Genomic DNA, 27365 nt, shown 5'->3' with positions numbered 1-27365 from the left:
ATTAATTACTGGAGTCCTTTTTCCTGGAATTTGTGAGTTTCTGTTCTGGGGAGACCTGTTTGGATCCAGTTTGAGGGGCACTTGGGCGCACAGAGGTCTGGATGTACCCGGTTGTATCCTGATGTACGTTCCGATTGTAGTCCTAGAGTTTACCAAGCTTGTGAATGGGGCAGTGCTCCTGGGACCTGCAGCTTAAGCGCACCCTTTGGGAATTGCCCCAGTGGGAGTCTTACAGGGTTAATGTTTATCCTCTATCTTGTAGTCTTTTAAACTTCAGGTAGAACTGCAACACCTCCACCCAGATTCTTGCAGAGCTCTTTCCTACAGCCTTGGAGAAACCAACTCAGGTTCACATGGGTTTGGTAAACTACAGCTACTTGTTTTGCTATTCTCTCTGAAACAACCGGGAATTTGTGAGAAGGGAATGGACAAATTTATAGGTAAAGCAGCTCAAAATGTTTTATTTTAACATAACATAAGCTGAACTTATGTTATCAGTTCAAGTAGCAAAACAACCAGCCTTTCTACTGAAGGATGTAATGCATATCATGTCTAGCAAGGTTTTGGTCTAATAAAGGTTGTTTTAGTTCTTTTTATCTTCATTTTTCATTACAGGAATGCAACTCCTGATTTTGAATGCACTGTGCTCCACTTAAAATCCTGCTGTACTCTGTCGCGCCTTGGAAAGATTCTGCTTTTGGATTGGCTTTGCATGCTGCCCTGCTGGCTGGGTGCAGCTTAATCTATATTTGTTACTTAAATAAAAGAACAATACAAAGTAAAGCCTTTATAAAGGGTATAAAAAACCCAATATAAAGTTGCCCTTTGTAGGCTGTATGAAATCCCTAGTTAAGAAAATATTAATCAAAAAATGTGAATACGGGAAAGTGACAGGATGTGAATATATGCTTGTGACACTCATCCCTCCTAGTGTAGGAAATTGAAATAAAATTGCACCAGTTATATTTTTTCATCCTCATTTTAGCCCACAGCCCTCCTTTTTCTCACAAACCACTAGAATTTAATTTGGATAGTTCAGCAGACAGTTCAGATGCAGAATTGATTTATAGATGCTGCTATTAAAAGCTGATTATGTGCACATGAAACAAACTGTGGAGCTCACTTAGTTAGAATGCTTCCTTCAAAGACTATTCTGCAGGAATTTGTTCTATAATTCAGTTCATACTGTATGGTTACTTTTAGATGCTCTTCAGAAATGTGAGAGCATACCCTTTGCTAGGACAAGTTGCTCATTCCATTTAATAACTGTTTTCTCCTATTGTGGACTGGAAATGAATGGTAATGAATGGCTTGTCCTAAGTCTTTCAACTGTGTGATTCAGTATGCTGATGCTTCCAGCCCATCGTGGTTGGAGGCTGCTGCGTCCTCCCAGAAAGTGTCCCAGATGAGCCACAGAGCTGGGCTATGCCCACAGAAGCCACGCACACGTACGCCTCTGGAAAGTTGAATAAAGAGGCGGGATGGGTCCTTTACATAGAGTTCCACAGGAGTTTATTGCTGAACACGTGAAGGGCTCCAGGGGCAAAGGCCCAGGAGTACAGGAGTGTCCAGGGTGTAAGTACGAGGGTGACAAGGGGAGGAGAGAGGGATGGGGAAAGAGCTGAGGGGAGGAGCATGGACAGGGCCAGGGTACACAACCCAATGGGGAAACATGGAGGGGGGAGCCAAGGTCCAAGAGCTAATGGGAAAGCGGGGAAGGGAGAACATTCTAGGGCATGAACTTATAAGGGGTCCAGGGGGTGGAGAGTTAGCAAACCAGTTGGGGTAACAGAACTGGGGTACATTAACATAAAGAACAGAGCATCTTGGAGAGGCCCTTCCGGTCACCCTGCCTTAAGGCTTACCCAAGGGGGTTGATTCAAACTTTGGGGCTGTCTCACCATCCCTGGGCCCCCTGGCCCACAGGCTGCCCCTGCCACAGGTGCAGCCACTGCAACAGTATGCTGCTGGTGCTGTGTATGGAAATTTTCCTTCTTACCTCCTGTAACTTGTTCGTGGCTGCTTGCAGGACCTTTTTTTTTGTCTGTTGGGGAGGCACGGCTGGACTAGTTAAGACTGGATCAGTCGCCTGTAATAGTCCGTCATATGTTTTTATGAATGCAGTTGTCACCACAGGGATGATGAGAGCAGTTAAAGGTTGGTGACCGCAAAGGATAAAATTGCTTTCTCCAATACCCATTTGGACTGGTGGAAGTCCTTTGGACTTGTGGAGTGAGTCCTGGTGAAAGTTACTTGCTGTCTTTGTTACAGTGCAGTAATTATTATCTCATGAACATGACTGAAATGACAGTGTCTGCTCTTGACACCTTCAGGAAACACTGGTGTGATCTTGGTGTTTGCTGCAGAACTCTGACTGCAGGTTGTCTCTGAGAGAGGAAAATGTGTCCTAATAATGAGGGCTTTTGTGAGCACAGGCAGCTTCTAAGCTTGTCTTCTGAAGGGCTGAGTTCCTGCAGATCTCATGGTCAGTGGTTTCCTTTGCTGGGCTTTCAGACTGCTTTGCAATGTTAGATCTTAAAAGATCTAGCCTGAACAAGGAGTGAGACATACTTTGAGTTTGGATTTTTGTGTCTTTGTCACTTTCATGTTTCTATAACTTAAAGATGGAGTGATGACACTATGGATTTGTGAGTTGTTGTGGTGTGGTCAAACCATACACATGCAATTTTCTAGGAAAATAAATCCAAAATGTATGTATCATGGCTAGAGACAAATTTCTCATTCAAATTATTGAGTCTCTCCTTATTTTTGCACTCCAAGTTGAAAAGATTTATGCCTTTTGTTTTGTGTATTAGAAATGTTCACAGTATGAGGTTTTTATGTAACTATTGAGAAACTGCAAATTATTGTCTGAGATATACCAGTTTGATTTTTCCAAGCCATGAAAGAAGTCCAGTTCCAGTAAAGTATTTTTGTTGGGTCTTAAACTGATTACTAGCAGCCAAATATCAAGAAGAAGCCTGAAGCAATATTTATTGAGCACAGCTGGTGATCTATCAAGCACCTACTGATAGTGTTCAAAGGCAATTGGAAGGAGGGATTTGCACTCTTGTGTTAGTGTGAATAGAATGGATCTGACAGATCAAGGACCTTTCAGTCATCTTGCTTTTAAGAAATCCACCTGGTGCCTGCCCTGAGCAAAGAGTGTTGTGCTTCATAAGAGTAGTAATAATTCAAAAGGCTGTGTAGGTTTTTTGAGCAGCAAGTATGAACTGACCTATTTGCAATACCAAAACTGAGTGGCCATGTGTTTTGGCAATGTAGCACTCCAGCAGTCAGTGTGATGGTAATCTTAGTATATAGGCTGCCAGCGTGGTGTAATCATGTCTTGATGCTATCGTCTGTATACAAGAAGGGTATCTAAGGCCACAGTGAAGGGTTATAGCGTACTCAGGTAAGGTTTTATAGAATAAAGGATGGAAAATTCTCACCCAGAGTAGTGATCAGGTAATGATTCAGGGTGACATGAAGAGACCTAAAACTGATTCCTGTCTTGTGGGTGTTGTGACAGCTCTGTGTTTCCCCTGCCTCTCACACAGCAGTGAGGACTGGGGAGTCTCTGGAGAGCTCGGTGTGATGGTGAGGGTTTGTTTCCTTTCTAAAGCACAGGCCGTCTGTAGTGCGGTGTTTGCATCCCAAAAACTCCAGTTAAAATAAAAGGGCCTGTAGAAGGAGGGGATAATTACAAATGTATGAGCTGGCCTTCTTTAAGTGTAGGGATGTTAAGCATATACTTTCTTTCATTAGTTGCTTATGAGAATATCATAGAATTGTGGTAGAAATTAATTTTTTCCTTTTTTTTTCTTTTTGATTCCCCATTGTGAAAAACAAATGGAAATCAACCTGGTGTGACACTGTGCAGGAGCTTGGCTAGGACTTGCATAGGTTGTTGCATTTCTTAACGGATATTAAAAATATTCCTGATCCATAAACCAAAATATACTGTTTCTGTTAATGGACAGCAGCATCTTCATAGGTCCAACTTAAAGAATAAACCATTATAGGAACAGTGGTGTAAGCTGAGAGTGGTATACTTGAGAGCTCAGCTCCAGTGCTGCTGAAAGAAAATCACCAGTTCTATTGCTGTTAGCTCTCTACTGCTGTTCCTGAGTTAGTGTCCCCAAGCAGGGCAGAATGGTCAAATTGCTGTGACAAGAAGCTTGTGAATTGATTTATTTCTTACACAGTTGATTACACATGCTAATGAATTGATTTTGTGCATTAAAAATGTGTATTAATTTTTTTCTGGTATAATGTATTATGGAGATTGGGAATTATTTTTCTAGAATTTGACATCTTATTTTATAAATTATCTCTCTAGAGGTTTTAAGCTTGGGCCTTTTTATTTTCTATACATGTTATGTGCAAATTCAGCAGAAATATTTCATCAGTCTAGGTTGTGTGTGGGTTTTTAAAAGTAAAATCTTTATTGTATATGTGCCATTACTCTAACAAACATTCATGACTTCCTGTGCAGGAAGCAGCAGGAAAATGCCACTCAACTGGAGTGTAGAGCAATTAATTAGTGATAAAATATTTTTGAAATTTGGTGGATTTTTAAACTATTACTTAAAGCTGAATAAATTGTTTGTTGTTTTGTTGTTTTGGGTTTTTTTAAATTAGTTTATTTATTTATGTACTTATGCTATTAGGCATAGCAGTTTTGTAGAAGTCATTAAAAATTTGCTCAGGTCACGTGTCAGGGTTTAGGCTCATGTCTAGTGTTGTCACTGTGCTTCACTGCTAGTGAGCCCAAATTTTGGATGAGATATTAAAGGTACCGTCCAGCCATGCATGAAGAAAATGAGAGTTAAGACCCTGGATCAAAACAAAATACCTCCCCTCCCCAGAACAGAGTAGGTGTCCTAGAAAATGTGTTCTCTTTCATTGAAATGGCTCCCATTGCAAGCAAAACAAATGTATTAAATACTTTGGTCCCTGCTTTTTGCCTGTCTGTTCAACTGTGCTTCTCAGAAATAGCCTGTTATTTTGTAAGCTATTTGAATGAGGATGTAAAGTAACATAAGATTTTATACTGAGTGTTTTTCCTCTTATGTTTTAGATACTTCAAGAAGTGTGAAGGCATCTCCAGAAACAGCTGAAATATTTTTTCAGAAGTTAAGAAATAAATGTGAATTCACAATCCTGGTGACCTTAAAACAATCCCATTTGAATTCAGGGGTTATTCTCTCTATCCATCATTTAGATCACAGGTAAGTACTGATACCCGTATGCTGGCTAATGAAACTATATGTATTCATGCATTAAAAAATTGAACATAAATTAGAGAAAAATTGTTGTGTAGCAGATGATTTGTAAATATTTATAGTGCTTGGATAGGCACATTGTGCATATTCATAAAAAGTCACAGTTCCAAATCTGCCAAGGGAAGGGGAAGAGGGGTTTTTCTTTACATGTCCCTTGCCACCAAGGGCATGAAAAGCCAGTTCTCTGTTGTTGTTCATAACCACAAGGACCAGATTTTCAACTGGTTTAAAACTGTCATGTCACTATAGCTACACTGGTTGACGAAGCCTGGCCCTGTAAGGGCACCTCTTCACCAGTTTTTAAAATTGCAAGCAAGAAGGAAAAAAAAATCCTCCAGTTATGGGTTTACATCTTTCCAGGAATGGCAGAGCACTTTCTTCAAAATGTTGTCAGCCTTAAAAAACTGAAGTGAATGACAGATAGCATTTAAGGATTATCCTTTTGATAGACTAAAGACTGCTAGAGAAATAGGATATTTTTTATATATCTGTCTGAGTAATAGCTATTAAAGATAATTGCCCTATGATTCTCTGGCAGAATAAAAAGGAGTTTTCAAATGTGCACTTTCTAAACAGTCATTAGCATGAGAAACAGGTGAGCTGTGCTTTAGGTTCCTAGTTATTTTTGTTTCCTTGTGTACAATCCCATAATTCTTTCTTGACAGTCTCACTACAAAATAGCAAAAAAAAAAAAAAAAAAGTAAAGACATGTTTAAGTGCAGCAAAGTGTCTGTTTCTTTTACATGAGTGTACAAGTTTTCATTAGCAAGCATGGTGACAATTATTTTGTGCTGGAAGATACTCCAAGTCAATTTCTATTCTATTTCTCAGAGGCCCCATCTTCTGCACTTTAGCTATGTGTAAAAAACAAACAAAAAGACCAACCAAAACACAAACCACAAAACAAACAAGAAGAAGGAGAACATTCCAAAGGATCATTATACCAAGTTTATAAAAGCATTTTCCAACTTGTAAAGGAGAAGTTGAATGTCTCCTGGATGGCATTAGTTGTGCCCTTAGGCTTTTAATAGACACATTCAGGTCTCTTCTGTGCTAGGATGTACAAAAATATATCTCTGTGCCATAGTGGTGTTTGTTCAGTTTAACTGTCCTAAAATGAGGGCTGACCTAGGTGTGGATAATACTGGAACCAGACAAGCATCTCTTGAGTCTCCTGTAGTTTCTGTTATGGTTTTATGTTCTTTTATGATGAATGACAATAAAGACAAGAAAATGTAGATGTTAAAAGGAAGCATTTGGATGGCTTGTATTAAATAGCTGCTTCTTCAGTGCTGGATCTCCATCTCTGACCTTGCCCACCTCTGACCAGGGACTTGGCTGTAACAGTCCTTTAGTTCTTAACTTCTTGTGAAGTCTTTGTCACAGCAGTCATCATAGTGGGAAAATAGCAATACCAGACCTCAGTCCACTCCTTTGCACTAGCTTTAGCCTTTTATCACTCTGATGTCAAAAAAAGTTGTGCTAGCATTGAACTGCTGCCTTGCAGCTATATTTCTAATTTACAGAGGTCAGTACTAGCTCTTACGTTTCTGCAGTGAGGAGTTGAATGGTGGAGAGGTAGGCTGAAGGTGGCAGCAACTGCAGGATGTAATAGTTATCACACAAGTACCTTTTCATGTGCTTTATCTTACAGAGCTTTCATGGCAACTAATGGTTCTAGGGTAAAAGAATTTCTATGGTACAAGAAAATTAAAATGTTTAAAAAGTGGAAAAATATGCATTTATTCAAAGGCTAGGGAACTACTTTGTGTTTTTGAAAACAAGTCAGAGTAAAAACTCATCCTCTCTTTGCATGGGTCTAGGGACACTGGTGCAAATATGTGAATTTACAGCAATTGAGGGCATTTCCTAAATTGTAGGGTTTTAAAAAATTTATAATTTTGTTTATAAACTTAAAATAGTTTTCATGATTCAGAATTTACTGATTCAGTCTGTGTTGTCTAGTTTTATGTAATTGTTGTTTTTGTTCCTTTTTGCTGGCTCCCTTTTGAGAATCATCAAAAATGAATACTTCCACTGAGATATGATCATGCAACTGTTTAAGACTTTGGGTCTTAAGAAGTTGACAGGGCTGGTCTACCACACAAAGTTTCCGCTCTAATGTCATGTGCTGAGTGCTGTCCTTGGGCTGTCAGAGAGATACAGAAGTTACCCATGTAAGTCTCAGGCGTGGGCATTTGCTGAGGCTGGGCTGTTGCTGTCACCATAAAAAGATGCTCCTGAAATCATCTTCTGAAGTTATAGTAATCTTTTCATACTTATTTAAATGCTTTTCTCTTTTCCTAGTTGGGTATCAAAGCTGGCTTCCCCTTTTATGATTATGCTTTTCTGTAGTATTTAATGTATTAAAATATTTTAAAATTAAAGTGAAAGAATCTGAAACAATGCCTGTAACTGTCCTTTTCTAACTTGCTCATACATTTCCGCAGACACTGCTTTTTTCCCCACTGATCAGAGTGGTGAAAAGCCAAGGAGCTCAGGCAGTAGTAGTTTTGGGCACAGTGTGGAGGTGATAATTTCAGAAAAAATTCTTGTGGTGTCAGGGAATTCAAACTACACATCAGTAATCATTCAGAACTTCAAGCAGCTGAATGCATCTTTTATATATGGCAGAATTATGTATGGCATATGTCTGAAAGATAGAAGTTCTAAATGTGTTCTTAACTTGAGAGCTTTACCTTGACCACAGACAGTACCCTGCCTAAAATGTGATGTACTTCACATTAAGAAGATAAATATCTTTAATTGTGTTAATGAAGGGATACCTTAAGTCTGAGTAGAAACCCTGTTAAACACTGATTGCTCAGTGTTTCATCTTTCAGTTTAAGCTGTATTCTCCTCACTTCACTTCTGAATTTATCTCACCTTCTTCTTGATAAAATAGTTGGCAGAGAGATGATTTTACTCGGTGATGGGGTTGTAATATATGTTTGGTCTTGCTTTTCCATCATATATTTTTATTTAATCATCAGCAGTGGAGAGATATAATAAAGCTTTTTGCTCCTTTTGTGGTTAGATGGCTTTATGTAACTAATCTTGTATTTGTATCTCTTGAGATACTTCATATTAGGCCCTTAAAGGATGAAACTGCTGGGTTGTAGTTTAACCATTCTTTCCTTTGGTTAGTGCTTTTTATATCCTGGAACCGAGAACTGAAATCAATGGAATATAATGGACAGGCATTCCCTACACTTAATTTGTATCTGTACTAATTCATTCATTTTCTGCCTTCCTTAGCATTTGTTTTTACAGCGGTTGGTCTCTTTTGATTATCTGCTGTCAAATGGGCTGTGCTGTGCAATGGTTTCAGACCTCTTTCAGTATGTAGGAGGAACTTACCTGTGACATTTTCTCTCGTACTGATTTATGCTGCAAGGAGATAAGTTGTCAGAGGTGAATTCCCGATGCATGAATTTTGTTCTCTCATTTGACCACTGTATTGAAATAGAGGTGGAACTGTACGTTCCCTGCTTTTGATGTATGAGTGTTGGTATTTCTGGACTGCAGTGTCAAGTGTCCTCTCTGATACCAAAAAATCTGCTGCAAACCTCTTACAGTGAGAAAAGCTTTCAGTATTTCCCACTTAAGCCAATATTCACCGAGCCAATAATTGCAGAGCAGATGTTAGATAAGACTAATATGGGATTAATTTTCAAACATTAAAGTTGGGTATGGCTGTTTCCTATGCCAAAAGAGATAATAGCTTCTTTCTTCTTTTTAGAACACCCCGTGATCTTTGTTGGAAGAGTGGAGGGTTGTGGTGTTCTGTATTTTAGTTTTTTGGTATTAAATCTTAGTTTCTGTTTCTTACTGGTCTTGATAATAATTATGAACCCTCCGGAATTTGTTCGTAACAGTCAATTGCTTTGGAATTCTTCTAGTGATTTTAAATTTCTCCATGTCAGTCTTCTATTCTTTTGATGCAGTTTGCATGTTTCATCAAAGGTGTCAAAAAAAAGTATTTTCTTTCATTCATTCACTGCTTTTCCAGTGCATGAGAATATTCTGTGGGACAAAGGATTCTCTGTGTGGACACTGACAGCTTGACCAGGCTCTTTATCCCAAAAGAAAAATGTTCCTTGTTTGTGTTGGTTTGGGAGATGTAATTTCTATCCCTGAGTATGGGTTGGATGGAAGTATTTGTAAAGCAGTCATTTTGTGTTATACTCTGTTTAATGCCTTCATGGTGTTAGGAACGACCTGTTTATTTAAGTGCTGGCTATAAAGATTATTATAAAATTGATTGATGCCATGTCATTGTTGCTTGGATTTGGGGTATTTTTGCTTCAGTTTAGTTTATACTCTGTGACCAAAAAAAAAAAAAAGGCAAAAAAAAAAAGGCAGTAGGATGTAAATTCCTGTAGTTCATGCACCTTACTGTTCCATAACTTTTGTTAAATCAAGTGAGGCCAGCCTGTCCGGTGTAAATCATTGCAGTGCCAACTAATCCAGGGTGAATTGTTTGAGAACATCTTACAGAATGCTTATATGCCCCTGGAACGTATTACTTGAATTAAGACTAGTGACAGGCCTTTTGAATAAAAGACAGAAGATTTGTTCTTTCCTATGATGTTGAAAACCCCCACTGAAATAGTTGAAATGTGAGTTTTGACAGATCTTGTTTTTCTTCTGATGTTGTTTATAAGGCTTTCTATGAACAAACAAACAAACAAACAAATCTGTATTCTTTTGGGGTAGGAAATGGGAGGAGTTATGTTGAAACTGCCTTTCTCTTTTACTAATACATCTATTAGAAAATTGTTTATTGTATTTGCAGTCCTAGAATATTTATTGTATTGCAGTCCATGGAGAAACTTTGTCAAGAAATGGGAGGCATGGTTTATGCCATTTGTTTTTACAGTGTTTGAGTTGAGAAAGTTCTTCCCTTGTTGATTTTTAGTAGAAGAGGAAGCTTCAGATAGGCAAGATTGATATTCCTGGGACTATGTGTTAGTGAAAATAAACCAGAAATAAATACACTGATAAATGGGGTTAGTGAGAGAGATGAGAGGAATGAGAGCAATTGCTCAAGGACAAGAAGTAGTGTTTCAAAATTATTTTTTCTTTTGGAAATTTGGTTTCATATCCATGGCTCAAATAGGGATGGCATGGACAACGTGCTGGAATACTGGGGTTGAATTTTTCCAAGACCAAGCCAACACCTTTTGCAGGAATAGCTTTTTTTGGAGTGCTTTGAAGAGCTTGGTGGGGCCTCAGTTCCTGCTTCTGGCTCCTTCCTATGTGTTGTGGAAACGCTGACTGGGAGCCTTGCCTTGTCATCAGCAGTAACATTGGAAGGTCTGGAGTGTCTTGCTCTTGGATCATAGCACTAAACCCAGCAGAAGCTATGTAGAATCTGCAGTAGGGATAAGGTGAGATTTTGCCTCCCTGATTTAGTTGACCTCAGGTTTTGGGAGGTCAGCAGAGAGATGTCTCATGTGAGAGGCAAATTCTTGATTCAAAGCCAGCAAAGGCTTCCAGGCCACAGCAGTGCCACTGAAATCAGATGGGGGGCTGCAAGGAGTTGATAAAAACAATATCTTATTGACAGAATTTTTTTTCCTGCATGCTTTATTAGTTTGAATCGGGTACGGACACTGAGGGGCACAGTGATGGAAAGGATGTGAACAGCCTCACATGTTTGTTTCCTAACCTCCACTTGCACATCAGGGTATTGCAACCTCACTTTCCTAGCCACTACCTTGTGCTGTGGCTTCTTTCTGTCTGGAGGGAAGCTGCAGTGCTGTGCAGTAGTAGTTTGTGCAGGTGAGTGTGTGCGGATGATGCCTCTCTGCTCTGCCAGTTATCTCTGGCCTGCCTGTTCTGTCCCATGAACGTCCCAACAAGAAGGGTGTTCTTCCATGCATGTCCCAGCACTGGGCTCCATCACCTGAGCACATCAGGAATGCACCTTCCTCCTCCACAGCTGTTCTCTATAGGTATCCAGTGCAAGCAGCAGTGCTGTGGTGAAACAAAGATGAACTGGTTGACTGTTTTTGTGGTGGAAGAAAATAAACAAGAGATACGTAAATGCCAGAATGATCAGCAGCTGTCTGGCTGGGGTGCTTCAGAGGCATTTTCCTCACACGGTTAATCTCTACTCTGCCTGATTTGGAGCAGGAACTTGAACGTGGTTTTTTTTCCACCTGAGACAAGTACCCTGTGGAATGTCATTATCTTTTTTTTTTTTTTTCTCCACTTGATACAGTGCTGATGCAGATTTGTTGGCAGTGCCTGGCAAGGGCTGTGCTAGTAAACCAAACAGTGCCCAGGCTGGAGCATTGGCCTGCTGTTGTCCATTTTGCATAATTGTTAGCATCCTCCTTGACATGCTTTTGTCTCCTGCAGTTATTACCCTTGCAGAGGATGTCAGGGCAGTCTGTGAAGCAGCATTGGCCAAGGCCTGTTCCTACCAGTCGGTGTGAAAAAGCCCACCAGTTTCAGGGAAAAAGTGTGAGAGATCACCAAGATGGATATGAGTTGGAGTGGAGCACTAGTTTATAATACAAAACTTGAGAGGCTGGTTTTGCTGTCCTGTTGTTTATACACTTTGTGTCGATATGGGTAATACCCTCTTCTAATTTTGAGCTCTCTTCACCTGGGATCTCTGCTTTCATATCGGTAATAATCATGGCATTAAAGATATTTGAGAAAGTCTTTCAGAGAATCTTAGATTTGCTCTCTGTCTCTCTCCCATTATAGCCAGCATATCACCCTAGACCCCACAGGCTTTGCTGTGAGAATGTTTGTTTCTGCCAAAAGATTTGGTTTTAATGAACGGATCAACGTTCTTGAACAGAAATACCCTAAATCAGAAAATTGCAGTCTGGCTTTAAAACTGTATTCAGCAAAAGGAAGTGACAGAAACAGAATTGATGGCTTTTCTGCCCATTGTGCACTTGAACTAAGGGCTACAACTTATCCAGAAAAGCAAAGACCATTTTTTAATTAACCATTCCCTGATAAAAATGCTAGTCTTCTCTAGGTGGAGCTCTAGATTGAAAAGGGTAAAGCCAGTAAGGTCAAGCAGTAGTGTGAGAGGTGGGAACTAGATTCTTACAGGTTAAAGGAAGCTACCACTTGACTTTTCATATAGAAGGTTTGGTTGAAAAAATGATAACCTATCTGGGGATATTTTGATGCCATGTTGTTCTAGGGGATGCACCAAGCAGTAAAAACTGATAGTTAATATTTCAGAGCACTTAGTGTTGCTTCCAAATTAAATGTTCTGAAACATAGTAAAATGAGCTCATGCTCCTGACTGCCCAGTCATGATACCGCAGAAAATAGCAAATAACACATTGCTGAATTTGGTAGTGGTGCTGCATGAGTTGCTTTATATCTTCATAATCTACACCTCGCAGAATTGCTTGCTGCTGTTGTGCAATGAATAGGGTCTACTGAGTAGGATCTCCCTTTTTTTTTAATGTTTTATGTAATTATACCTAACAAAAAAGGCAGAGCTTTGATAGCAAAAATCTTCAGATAAAGATTTTTTATAAGTAATGGAGATAAGGATTTTAATTTTTATTAAGTACATATTGCTCTTTAATTTTAGTGATTTGCCTTTTTTTTCAGTGTAGATCAAAGAGCCATGAAGAAATATTTTAATATGGTACCTATAAATGTGAGTAGAAAAAGTTAAGAAAACCCACCACCCTGTAATAAATTCATAAGCAGACGTGATATTTTGCCTTTAGCTTCTGAAATACTTGTCTACGTGCTGTAGATTGAAGTTGAAATTACTAGCTGCCTGGAGTAAGTATGTGTTACAGAGAAGTAAAGCTTTGTAAAGGGAAGGCTTTACTGTGGGAAGGAGACACAGCTGAATTAGGGGTAGAAAAACATGCTGCTGTGTGCTGTCGTGTGCTCACATCGTGGTGTATGGTGGTTGGTTGAATTATGTTTGTTATGCCTTAAAACTATGTAAACTGATAACTGGCTAACTGCTTAAGAAGGCTGGGTTTTTGCAATAAAGGGCTCTCCTTTGCACCTGACTGGGGACTCTGTGTCGCTCCTTATCACAACAGGTATGTGCATTTGTTGTGTGAGAAGGGATGCCAAATGAACAAGTGAGCCATCTAAGACCTGGCGTTGCCAACACTGCCTGTTAGCTGGCATGGCCATACCTCCCTCTTCTCAAAGACTGCTACTCTGTGCACCAGGACCATCTGGTGTTTCACCTCCTAAATCTCTAAGTTTTGCTGTACATCCTGACTTTTACTTCCACAGTCTTCCTTGTACTAGTCTGCCACCTCCCAAAGAGCAGGTCCTGCCTGGGCTGGTGTGACCACATGCCCTTTGCCAGGATGGTCATTAGAGCTCCACAGCTGAGCAGATTCGCTGACTGCCAGCTCTTACCTAGAAGTTACAGTAGATCAGTGCTGGGCAGCAGAGAAATCATCACTGTTTTCTGTCTCAAATTCCTCCGGGGCATTTGAAACAAATTTCTTCCTCTTACCAAGACAGGCTCATCCTTAGTCAGTACATTAGGGATCGCTGTCTGGCCACTTTCCAAGCAGAGTGGCTGATCTGCTACCGTGGCCTTGGCTGTTGCCTTTGCAATGATTGTGCACGCACAGAGCTATCTACAGAGATGTAGCAACCTTTTTTTCTAGGTTGGCACTTTCTTCTCTGTGTGTCGAACATAGAAAAACCTAAGCATGTATCATCTCCCTGTGAAGTTAAATCCAAGGTTAATCCAAGGCGGGTGTGGTTTTTTTGAGGAGCTAAAATCAAGTAGGCTGGTACTGATTAAACAACAGGAGAGATTATGAATTGTAGAAAGAGAGGTGTGGGTTCTGCTGTTGTTTTGGTTTTCTCATTGTGGCTTATTTTTCACTCCAAGAGTCGTTTGCCTTCTGCAGCATAGAAGAACACCTTGGCGCTGTTGGGAGAAGCATCAGTGATGTTTAAAATGGGATGTCTTGGGCTGCTGCTCTCCCTGCAATGAGTGGGCTGGGCTAGGCTGGTGTGGACAAGAAGCTGGTGACTCAGCTGATGAGGTTCCTGTGAAGCTTTTCAGTAATGAGATTCTTGGCTAGAGAAGACTGCAGTACAATGCAGTTACTCTTTCCTTTGGGAGCATGTCCTTCAGGCATTAAAAGCACCCTCCTTTCTCTCTCAAATGATTAGTAAGCCTGAGTGTACAGAGAAGTGCAGAGTGTTTTTGTCACCAGAAATGAATTTCTAAAATCCAGGTCTGTTAATGCTTAGCGTATTTTCTCAAAGACTTTTCCAAACCTTTGAAAACCACACACCCAAGTGTTGCAGCCTCAAAGATGGAACAAGAAGCCTCACTGTGGGCAGACTTTTCATTATCACCCATGTGTGTTTGTCAGTGCTAAGTCTCATCCCATCTCCTGAAACTCATGAGGCTGAGATAGAGCCATGTAAGTCCAGGCAGTTAAACAAATGTAGAAAAGGAGAATAGCAAGCACAGCATTTTGTAAAAAATGGAGTGGAAATGATTCATTTTCACTTCTCTGTGTTTCAGCATCATGGCATTTGTTCAAGCTGAAAGCAGTATTGCTTTGGCTGTCATTTCACTTGCTTTTCTAATTGTGTTTTGCTGCTGCCTGTACAGATTATTAATAACCATAAATTATTCTCCTAATAATTCTTCTAATGGCTATTATTTTCTTTTTCATTTTGATTCATGTTTTCTCATTTCAAAGGTAGTTATATTTGTTAGTTTACCAAATGGAAGAACAAAACGTATCGTCTGTGAATGTGAAAGCAGTGTGTTAATCACCATTAAAACAAAACCGCAAGTGTCCACAGTTTCTGCGCAGCTTTGTGTAGGAAAATTTCCTTGCTTATTGCAGCATCATTGATTGTCAGCATCCTCTCTCAGCAGTTCTTAATTCATGAAATTTGTACAGCAACGTCTTCTTTTTATTGGCAAACCCATGATTCATCTGCAGAGGTTTCATTATCTTACATGCATAAGGGCAACACAAGTGTTTGTTTTATACCTTCTGTACTGACTGTATGTCTACTAGTGTAGTTGTTGCCTGCCTGCCTGGAATTTCGTGTGCTGGCATCAGTTCTGCTATTGACTTGGAATGAAGGAGAGCTCCTAGTTCTACCAGGAGATAATGTTTCAACATATCCATGCTATTCGTTTTCCATTTATTTTCTGCTGCTAGGTGGAGACGCTTTAAAGTTGCTGGAGAAGTCCAGGTCTCTAATGTTCCCCTTCTCTTTTGGGTTGAGAGTAGCCTTATTTTTATCCTTGAAGCTTCAGTTCTGAAGGATAACTTATTAAGTTGACTGATGGTCTGCCACTATGGTGCAATTTTTCCAGCCAGGCCTTCAATTAGTTTCCACTTCTTGCCAATGCAAAAATTATTTTTGGGCCATGAGGAGGTAAATTGATTATAAAATTTATATCTGACTCTAGTTAACTGCTTTCTTAATACTGGGGAGGAAGAAGAAATTGTCCTTTGCTGGTTTTGCAAAAAACTAGTGGTTTTTGTGCTGTTGCTAGGTATGTTCCACTGTGGAACACCCTGAAGGAAGCAGGGGTGTGCAGCAAGCCTTCTCCTAGCGATAATGATTGTACAGGATAGTTTTGATTTGGTCTCATTTTTACTCTTCAAAACCACAATCACTGTCTTTTCTATTCCTTAATGTACATAGCCTGTTAAAGTAAATGATGTCATCCTGGAACACATGTGCACTCCGGTTACAAGCCACTGTCATGTCTGATTCAGATGTAGCCATGAAAATTCCTGTGTAAAAATAATTTTCTTGGGAATTTTAAAGATTTACTTTAAAAAACAAATGGTTAGTCACGCTTTTTCCCAGATGTCCAACATGCGAGAGACAGCCTAAGAACTGAGTTTGGTTATGGAGTGCTTTTTAAATTGAACAGCTGGAATTTCACCATCAAAGCTTGTGTTTGCAATCTGCTAGGTTCACTTAGCACAGCTGCACTGCTGAGTTTTTGCTATATGTATACGTATTTGCATATATAGATGTGCATACATATATAGATGTGTGTATATATATATATGTGTACACCCACCCCACAAATACACATACTTATTTAACAAAGCAAATACGTACACATATATAAATTGTTCTGAAGCCTTAGCATTTCTTGATTTTGTGTATCTTTGGAGAAACTTCATTACAGAAAAGGAAAGATGATGTAACAGTACATATAAAAGCAAACAAAGGAGTGTTCAGTCTCAGTCCTTACTTCCCTTGGTAATTACTAATGATGTCCTTGTTGCAAAACTTGGGGTTGTCTTCTGTGCATTCATGCCTTCAGAGTATCTCTATTGTGCTTTCTTTGTATGAGGCAATTATTTATAATAGTGTAATTCAGATCATGTTATGGAAAATGGTTTTGTTGGAGGAAAACATATTTGGCTTGGAATCTTGTGTAGTGACATGAAAGTTTGAACCTGCTATTATTTGTCACTGAGAAGAGATGCAGTGGAAATCTGAAAAGGGTCTACTTTTGCCTCTGTATCTTCTTGTTTTTCTTCCTCTTTTAAATAGTTCCTGCATGATGATGGGAAGATGTCTTATGTAAAATGTTGCTGTGCTGATGAGAATGGTTCATGACATGATGATACATTTATGGTACAGGTACCTGGAGCTGGAAAGCAGCGGTCATCGAAATGAAATCAGGTTGCATTATCGTTCAGGCAGTCATCGCTCCCACACAGAAGTATTCCCATACATTCTGGCAGATGATAAATGGCACAGACTTTCCTTAGCAATCAGTGCCTCTCACTTGATTTTACACGTGGACTGCAATAAGTAAGTAAAGAGTGTTGTTTTATAAGAAGTTGTCACATCTGGAATGTTTGAGCTCTGAGTAAACTAAATGAGACAACTTGGGGTTCTAATTTCCACTTCCTTTTCAGAATTTATGAGAGAGTTGTGGAGAAGCCTTTCATGGACTTACCTTTGGGTACAACCTTTTGGCTGGGACAGAGGAATACTGCACATGGTTATTTTAAGGTATGCATTCCCTGGAAGATAAACAGTGAACTTAAGTAAAATGATTCAGGGATTGAAACATCTTTCATATGATGAGAGACTGAGAGATTTGGAATTGCTCAGCCTGGAGAAGAGAAGGCTCAGGGGGTATCGGGAGGATCTCTTCAATGTGTATAAACACCTGAATTTGTGAGGGGAATGAAGATGAGGGATCCAGACTTTTCTTGCTAATGCCCACTGTAAGGCCAAGAAGCAATGGGCAAAACGTGAAACTCCTGAAATTCCATCTGAACATAAGAAAACAGTTCTACTGTGAGATTTGTCAAAGATAAATTACTATGGAGATATTCAAAAGCTGTTTGGACACAGTCCTGGGCAACCTGCTCTGGCTGGTCCTGCATGAAAAGGGAAGTTGCAGTAGATAATCTCAGGAGATGCCTCCAAACCTCAACCAATTTATGTTTCTGTAATCATAACACAGATCTTGGATTACTTTGAAATTTGCTATTGGAGAGCAGCAGACTAGCTACTAATTGTATCTTAACTAAGCATGGCATGTAAAGTCTGCCTGCAAGTATGGGATCTGTTCTTCTGGGTGAAACCATCCCTTTCCAGATATCATTGTTGAATTTCATGCTGAAATCTCCCTAAGTTCTTAATGACATGCAGCTCTGCAGCAGAAACGTAGTTTCTCATAATTTTGCAAGCTTTATGGAAGGATCCCCAAAATTTGTTGTGGTTTAACCCCAGCTGGCACCACCTAGCCACTTGCTCACTCCCCACCCTGGTGGGATGCGGGGAGAATTGGAAGGGTAAAGGCTAGAAAACTCATGGTTTGAGATAGTTTAATAGGTAAAGCAAAGCCACACAAGCAAAGCAAAGCAAGGAATTAATTCACCACTTCCCATGGGCAAGCAGGTGTTCAGCCATCCGCAGGAAAGCAGGGCTCTATCACCAGTAATGGTTACTTGGGAAGACAAATGCCACCACTCCAAACGTTCCCTGCTTCCTTCTTCTTGCCCCAGCTTTAAATGCTGTGCATGATGCCCTGTGGTCTTGGATATGACCCCTTCTTTGGTCATTTGGGGTCAGTTGTCCTGGCTGTGTCTCTCCCAACTCCTTGTGCACCGCCAACCTCCTCGCTGGTGGGGTGGTAGGAGGAGCAGAAACGGCCTTGTTGCTGTGTAATTTATGCAACATCCCTGTGTTACCAGCACTGTTTCCAGCACAAATCCAAAACACAGCCCCATACCAGCTACTTTTCTGTGAAGAAAATTAACTCTACTCCAGCCAAAACCAGCACAAACTCATTAAGGGTTTGCATTAATGTATTTTTCTTGACTCTAGTTTCTTTAATCTTCAAATCTATTTAAGAGTTATAGCTTGTAAAAAAATTTGCATATTATTTAAAAGAGTATTTCTAAGTAACTGAAACTGCAGCTGTTTTCAAATTACTTTTTAAAGGTCATTTGCAAGCTTTTCTGCAGTGACTAACTAAAAATAACAATGAATTCAAAACCACCAAACTCTTGCCACATAATTATATCTTGAAATTTAATCTTATGTCTTTAAAAATTATTCATTATGCCTGTACATCTATTTAATTTAATTTCTGTTTATTCTTTTATCACTGAATTGGGTCCAGACAAGAAGCTGTTTATTCATAAGAATAGTTTTTCTGTGTGGGCTTTAATGTTTTACATGGTGAATGAAAAACATAATTTTGACAGGTAAAAATAATTTATCCTTTTGTTTTCTCTCCACTTACACATAGGGCATAATGCAAGATGTGCAATTACTTGTCATGCCTCAAGGATTTATTTCTCAGTGCCCAGATCTTAACCGCAGTAAGTCTATTAATTCTTATATCGTAAAATGAAAGGTGTGCTTTTTACCTTCTTTCTGTCCTGCAAGCTTTCTTAAAACCTTGAATTTAAGTGTATTGTTTGTCAACTTTGGCATGATTTCAACCTACTGTGAATTAATTTGTTAACACACATATTTTATTATTCTAGCCTGCCCAACTTGTAATGACTTCCATGGACTTGTGCAGAAAATTATGGAACTGCAGGACATTTTAGCAAAAACCTCAGCTAAGGTAATGTTTACTAGGACTCAAGTCATAGGAGAAGTGAGGACTGTCTTTTTAGATTATTCATGCTTATATGGGGTTGTGCACATGGCTGTGTGCAGAACATTCCTTCATGGTATGTTTACATCTTTATATACCTGTGCCTAATGTTTATACATAAAAATTCTCAGTTCAGAGAGTTTTCTTGTGTTTTAATATTTTTACAGAATCATGTATTTTAGTAGTAAACAGCATCCAAATCCAAGAGTAAGGAAAGGGCTCACAGATATTCAAACACTACCTATTAGGCTAATAAATCAAGAAACCTAGAATGAAATAGGTAACTGTGCTTGTAGTGCTTATTACAGCAAGACTTACTAAGACTTTTCAAGACCTGAGCTGCCAAAGGCACATTCAGACAGAATATATGCAAGACGAGGAACTAAGAATCCAAACCAGGACTTTCTTCTTTCTTTCCTGTAGAGTATTACACCAAAAGCATTCATGTCTGCTGGTGAAAATAGAGTACTCTGATTTTAAATGTCAGTTCTTTAGATATCTGCAGGAATGCTGTTATCTGGATGCTTTGATACACTAACGTTAAAAATGCTTGGCTGAAATGCAGAAAAAACTGCTAGTGTCGCTTCTGAGTTTTATTTTCATTTGGCTGCTCTATCTGCAAGTACTTTATGTAGAGCAAGATTCTTGATCAGTTCACAAAACAAAGATGAGAAATCAGGAGCTGTACCCATCTTGACCTGCTCATTTTGTTTCATGACGTCCCTGATGTCATGATGATGAGAAAGATGAACTGCATTGTATCTTACTTCTTAATTTCTGTCTCTGAATGGTGGTTTAATCATGTTGTATTTAACAATAGTAGTTTTATTGTCTCTGACTGCATTTTCCTGAATGTATTCTCTCATCTGTGTACTTGATGATAAGGGGGAAAAGTTTGAATTGTGTTTTTACTAATGTGGAAGCCACTTAAAAATTCAAAACATTTTTGTGAACTGTAAATACAGTTGTCTCAAGCTGAGCAGAGGATGAACAAGTTGGATCAGTGCTACTGTGAAAGAACCTGCACAATGAAAGGCACAACCTACAGAGAGTTTGAATCCTGGACGGATGGCTGTAAGAACTGCACTTGCATGGTATGGCTATGGTTTGAGTGGAGAGTCAGGAACTCCAGTGTTTCCTCTGATTAGTTTTATTGAGACAAAAAATGAGAACTTGCAGATGTATGCTAGGTACTAACAACAAAGAGCTTTAACATCTGTTCTAAATCTAAGGAATAGTATTAATAGATGTATTTTCCTATGTTTTCAGCATTGCTAGCATGTGTAGCTCCTGTATTTCATGTCACCTTATGCAGGTGCTAGGCAATATACTTAGCTATCATGTTATTCCCTTGCACCGAGTTGCAAACAGTTTCTCTGGAATTCTAATTCCTTGCCTTTTGTCACTATAAACACAGCCTTTTTCATAGCAAATGATTTAATAGATCCCTTGTGTCTGATTTCCTTTGGTTGCCTTTGGTTACATCTCAATAAGTAATAAAAAGTAAAATGTCAGGGTCATGTGCAAGCTTTGTTATATTACAAATGAAAAAGATTTAGTGGATGGAAGATTCCCAAAGGTAGCACATCTCCAGATGTGATTTCAAGTATCCTTTCAGGTACCAAACTAGGGCATCTGTATTATTGTCCATTCATGTAAAAAAACTCTTTCATTCCATTTGAACTCATTAAATGCTTAATCCAAAGGCCATTAGAAATTGGTGAAAGGGCTTTTGTTGTCTGTACTGCACCTTGGATTGATTTGTTGCTACCTGTAATTTGCTAAAAGGGTCTCTTTAAGCTTAGTATTTTTTTGACCTTTATATTTCTGAAGGGATATTCATTTTGCTTTTAGTATTTTATGGTATAAAATCTGGCTGATAAATGTCTAAAATTCTTTGAATTTAGTGTTAAATTCATTACATATTTTTGACCTGGATTTTTCTCACAGCTATAATATTACTACCTTTTAGAAATATATTGTCTCTGCCATAAAATCAGAAAGCAGAGTATTGTTCTGTGCCGTTGTTATTTCACAGTAATCTGTCAGTTTTTTGCTGATTGGCAGAATGTTTTGCCTCCAAATAGATTTGCCTCTAAAAAAAAATTGATCATTATCATCTCAAAGAGAACATCATTCTTTTAAAAAGATTGTGTGTGTGACATTCTGAAGAAATGCTTTCTGTTCTTGTAGTTATTAAAAGACCCACGTTAAACTGTCTTTTTTGGATGTTGTTAGAAAGTTCATTGCATTTAAAAATAGATTTTCAAGTTCCTGTGTTTGAGAACATCTCTGCTATTGCTAAATAAAACTACCAGTTAAGCACCTCTTATTCTCCTAGAACGGTACTGTGCAGTGCGAGGCTTTGATTTGCCCCCTTGCTGACTGTCCACTTAAATCTGCCCTGGCCTATGTGGATGGCAAGTGCTGCAAGGAATGCCAATGTAAGTTTTACTGTTGTGCCTCTTGCTAATGAGTGCTTTGAAATCTTAAAGAATATGAACCTTTCTGTAAATATGTCAGTGGAAGAACTGGTCATTAAATAGCTGGGTTGTGGAACTGGGGAGCTTAGACTTCTCTGAAGTGTTCTGGGAAATTGATAACCAGAAGGTTTTAATATTTAATGTGGGGACATTTTAGTTTCATTTTAGTTATGTTATTTTTATTTAGCACAGATATTTATTATCAAAATTTATAAAGAAAAAAAAGTCACTTATAAAGCTTTCTGTAGGCTTTCATTATCTATGTTTTAGACCAAACTGCTAGAAATTCAAGAACAATTGCCTGGTGTGTTTTTTGACCACTGTCTCCAACACCTTTATCACAAGAAGAGTGTACTACCAACCTTATGTTATAGAGCTTAGAAATTGAGGTTCAGATTTATGATTCTTCTTCTGTAGTTAAGAGAAGAGAAAAGAAGAATTCTTTTCTGTAGTTAAGAGAAGAGAAAAGAAGAACCCAGCAAAACCCAGACACCTAGAAAAGGTCGTAAAAGAATTAAAGGAAAAATGGAAAAAGGTGATTTAATATTGTCATTTAGGATTGGATACATGATTACGTTTTATAGCATTTCAATTTTGTTGCAAATAGGGCCAGAGAAGGGGAATTTTAGGTTAATCACAATCTAGATGGACTATATATAGTATTTCAGATTGATTATGTATGTATATTCCGTATGTTATGGTTAGTTATTTCAGACTATGGTAGAATCCATTTTTGAAATTGAGCATGAGATGCACACACTTCTTTATTCTGTAAATGTTGAGATTTTTCTCTGTGGTTTCATCACTGTTCTACTGCTGTATAAAACTTCTTACGGAGTATAGAGAAATACAGAACTGGTTAAAATGACATGTTGTAAGATAAAATTCCGGAAGACGTTTTGTACTCCATTGATCTAGCTCCCACAGGAGTTTATTAATATTTAATTGTGGTAGAAGTTACACAAACCATCCTTTCTTATGAAACCTTATTAACTTACTCAAGTAGATTAATTCTAATTAAGAGGAAATAAGAATTCAAATACTTTTTTTTAACCAACTGCACAGAATTTCCATGCATATTAGATGACTCAGGGAGCTCGTAATTCAGGGAGGTGAGAAGTGTGACATTCCAGGCTCTATTTCAGGCTGTTTGAGTCACTGACTGTGGTGGCAGAATTTGAAAACCTGATCCTCTGAAGTATGTTTTTGTAATGTACTGCCTGTCCATTGAGTTGGGAATTCTCCATCCAGATGTTAATGGGGAAGCACTCACATCATATGACTTCTTCCAAAGTTGTTTTTATTGGGAGTCTTGACAAAAGTCAAGAAATGTGAATGAGCATATGGACACAGACCTTGTTATAGAGCATTGATACTTCTTCGAATTAAGATGCAGTTCTGGTACAGCACACTGATGTTTACTCTAGTATTTCCTGTTTGATATTCTTAATATTATCAGTGTCTTAGCTTTCAGCGTTGCTAATTTGATGCCAGTACATAATTAAATTTAGAACTAACATGCACACATACTACTTTCTTGACAAACTACCAGAAAAATAATTAGATGAGAAAATACAAATAAAAATGGCTTTTGAAATTTTTTTCCTAATTTCATCTAGGTTATTTAAAGTGACTTTTAAAATAAATCACAGAATTTTTAAAGTGGCTCAATTCTGGGAACCAAAGGACAGAGAATGTAAATTGGAGTCGCATTGACAAGGTAGTTAATTCCAGTGAAAGAGTGGAAGTTAGAGGCAATGGAGGCTGCAAGACTCTCACTTATTCTCCAGGCCATTTTGGTGGAAATGCTAAGTTGTCTCTGAGTTCATATACATGTGCCAGCTGTATTCTGTCTTGGTGTCTTCAGGTCAGGGTCTGAGCTGATGGAGGTCAGCGTGCTCGGTGAAGTTGGTTCTTGCTAGAGGCATCAAAGCTGTGTTGCTCCATTTGGACAGGTTCTGAGAATAACTTAATTGTTTTCAATGCTTAGAACAACAGCAAAGGATGTAGCTTCAGACTAGATAATATAGAGTGAACACAGATGGCTTATAATTGGGAAAACAGCTAATTAGGGGGTGTTGCTCATGGAGCCATATCCTTGGGTTTGGACAAGCAATCATAACTGCTGAGAAAAAATAATGCCTGATAGACTGTTCTTTAGCTGGATTTTGTATTTGTTTCAAGACAGAACATGTATGGATATTGATGTTTCCTTCCTGGTGTTTATGTTATCTCATACCAGATGATGGGTTGTTTCTGCCAGACTGTTGTTTGAGTGGTGCCCAGGCAGTGACAGCTGCTGGAGCCTTGTGGCTGAGTCTCGCTCCCCCAGGGCTATGTGCTTCCTTCCACACTTCTTCCTTTCTTTTGGTGGTGTTAAAACAAAGTCACTAAAAATCAAGAGTGAGATTGGATTTAGTGACAGCTGGCAGAGAAGAATTAAGAAGACAGCACTTCAGGCTCTTTCAGTGACCAGCAATCAGGCTTTCTGGAATTTTTGTTTTATTTTGTTTGGTTTTTAAAAAAATTTTATTACCCCTCAGTGACTGAGGATGGAGTCATTCTGCATGGCTTTAGGCATGTAGAATTTGGGAATACAATCTGAAGTTGCTTCACATATACTAGCAAATAAAATAAGGCACAGTCCTGTGGCACTTGTGGCTCTCTTTTCCTTTCCCACTCCCAGCAGATTATCTGCATCCAGATGGTTGACTGGGAATGGCCTCTCATCAGGGCTGTACCCCCAGCTTGTCCCTGGCACTGCTTCAGAGCAGCTTGGCTGGTACAGGCTGACATGGTGCTGTGATGTGTGCTAACACTCAACCTGCAGGGAGAGTTACATGCCATAACCAAGTGTTTTCAAGCCTGTTGTCATTTGCTGTTTCGTTTACCTGTTGTGTTTCATTTACTAGTTGTGGACATCACCAATTTGGCTCTCTTGATAACCAGCTGAAGAGACTGGCACCTCCAGAAGGCACTTGGTGCTTTGAGGGGCTGGAAGGGATGGAATTAGTTACTTTCTGGAAGTGGGCATCTCCTTCCATAGGTTGGATACAGAGCCCAGGTGATTAGATTATATACTGAACTTTTAGACAGCTGAAGTTGTGAGACTTATCTTACATCAGTTACTGTGATGTATATCAGGTGGGTAAAATAGGAATGTAAAGTGCTGGATTTTCAAGCCTGGTTCTGGCATTAAACTGTTATGCTAAGAGATTTTCCCACACTGCCAAATCCTAGGGATTAAATTTCAGCCCAATCCAGCATTTACATTTTGGACAATGAAGCTTTGTTATGTCTTGTTTGATGACATTTTCAACACTTTGGAAATTTCAGCACAACTGACTCTTCATGTTTTTCTTAAATGTTTAGTTCAGGGAAGAACACTTAGTAAGGAATGGTTTAGATTTTGTTTTTTAAACCAATATTGCTTTGACTTTGTTTCTTTTTGTGAGCCAAAAGAAGAAAGCCACAAAACAAACAAAAAACCAAACCCTGACCTTCTCTCCTAACTCCATACCTTTGTTTGAGGCCATTCAGACAACTTGTACTGTTTTGTCTTGTGTGAAGGTCGATGCTGGTAGCATGAGGAATGGCAATGCATGCAAATTATCACTGTGTTTTCTATTAGCTGTAATGGGTTAAAAGAAGCAGCAATCTTCCAGGGCAGATGAATGGGCCAGTGTGTTGGATATATGTTTCAGCTGCAGACAATGTAAAATTCAGTCCAGCTACCATAGAATACATCTTAGTTCATTGGGAGCTTCCTGTGGAGAATTGTTTGGAGCTGGAAGGCAGAGACTACTTTTTCTATGCTCATTGCAATTTTAAAGCATTCTGAGGAGGTATGTGCAAATCATTAAATTTTTTTCTCCTCTGCAGAGACAAATGCTTTGTGTGGTGATAGGCCCCAATACAAATCGTGGAGAGATTAAGCTTCACTACTGACCCTATAAATATTGCTTTAGACCACAGACTTGGCTTGAGAAGTACAAGGATGGGTTCATTTATTTTAAGTGAATTGTGGAAGGACTGCCAATATCTTAGCAGCTGAGACAATTGGTGCTTGGTCAGCAGATCTTATTATGGTAATGTTATTATTAGATAGTGTGTTAACACTAAGGCATCACCTCTAAAAGCTATATGCATTCTTTTTTAAATGGAACTAGTGTGTTTTTAACAAACTAGCTGGATTTTGTTTTTATAAGACCAGAAGTGATATTTGTGCCAGTATCTGGTGCAGTAATAAAGACTGATTTCCAGGAATAAATTGCTCTCTCCTCATCACTCTCCTCCTCACAGTGACACTGCAGATACTAATCGCAAACTATTTAAATCCATCCCAACAGATTCCAGTAGAGGTTAAAATCTGAGCCATTATGCTCAAATCTGCAGGCTGTGATTTTTCCATATACCTGTTTGTTTGGTTTTTTTCTGAGACAGGATATTTGATAGGTTTCTGGTGCATTGTAGCCAAATCCACAAACAAGTATTTTAAGCAACTGTGAGAAGCATAGGGTTGTACTGGATCAGCTCACAGTTCTGGTGGTAGCAGGTGTGGAGAGAGAGTGTGTAAAGGGGTTCTATAACTCGGGAAGGATTTTTTAACAAAATAATTAAAACACAAATATGGACATTGTAGCTCTTAATAACATGCATGGATTTCTGATGCAGTGATCTGTCTTGCTATCTTGCAGAAACTTTTAATTTTATGATTAAAATTAAAGGCATTTCCCCTCTTGTTCTTCATAATGCACTCATTTTTCCCCCAAAGCTAGACACTCTTCTGCCAGCTCCAGCACTTGTAGCCTACTGACACAGAGAAGGAGCTGTGAAAGCCCATTTGCTTCTCCTTTGCAGTAGCAATTGACCAGCAAGAGTGCAAAATTTTTATCTAGAAACTTAAGGAATATTGGTTAAACTTACTCTGAAATTCATAATTTATTCAGGTGGTTTGAAGGAGCATTGTGGACTTAAGCCTGTGTTGTTTACTGAGTTCCATCTTTTTACAAAATTGCCACTTTTTTGTATGGGCTTTCATCCTCTAGCCCTAGGTGACTCCATCAGTAGCAAAGTGGGATGCCAGCCCCTGCCTTGTTCAGCTGAGTGCAGGAGAAGCTTCTGCATTCATTGTGGCACAGAGAAGAGGCTGCAGCTTGGAGAAGTGATTGAATGACAGGATTAGTCGCTAACTGAACAGGTCATCTTATTCTTGCAGTAAATGGGAAGGGAAATGGAAGAGCATCTCCAGCATCTCCAGCAGGCTGTCTGGAACATGCCATGAGTCTGAGGGCTGTGGGCAGCCAGCAGGCATCAATACTGGAGGAAGAAGAGGCAGTTTTCAGCAGTCAAACAATGATTTCTCATTTATCATAGTTTTTTAAAAAATGCGCACTTTAGAATATAAAGGAGAAGCAACTTTCTGGTTAATACAAAAAATAGTTGCTTTTTGATTTTAAATATTTATATGTGGCTTTTTAA

At 38.9% G+C, this 27365-nt stretch overlaps 1 protein-coding gene across 2 annotated transcripts in view; it reads left to right on the top strand.

The window, feature by feature from the left end:
* The window catches only part of NELL2 (neural EGFL like 2), a 140264-nt gene that overhangs the window by 14694 nt on the left and 98205 nt on the right, over positions 1-27365 (top strand). For both annotated transcript variants that reach the window (XM_039571111.1, XM_039571112.1), the window contains exons 3-9: positions 5084-5234; positions 16914-17087; positions 17195-17291; positions 19045-19117; positions 19286-19368; positions 20367-20495; positions 21743-21845. In XM_039571111.1, the coding sequence (XP_039427045.1) occupies positions 5084-5234; positions 16914-17087; positions 17195-17291; positions 19045-19117; positions 19286-19368; positions 20367-20495; positions 21743-21845 (810 nt within the window). The remainder of the gene's footprint in view (positions 1-5083; positions 5235-16913; positions 17088-17194; positions 17292-19044; positions 19118-19285; positions 19369-20366; positions 20496-21742; positions 21846-27365) is intronic.

The sequence above is a fragment of the Corvus cornix genome, chromosome 1A, assembly GCF_000738735.6.
Source record: "Corvus cornix cornix isolate S_Up_H32 chromosome 1A, ASM73873v5, whole genome shotgun sequence".
NCBI classification, from domain to species: domain Eukaryota; kingdom Metazoa; phylum Chordata; class Aves; order Passeriformes; family Corvidae; genus Corvus; species Corvus cornix.
This window is presented reverse-complemented; position numbering and strand designations above follow the sequence as displayed.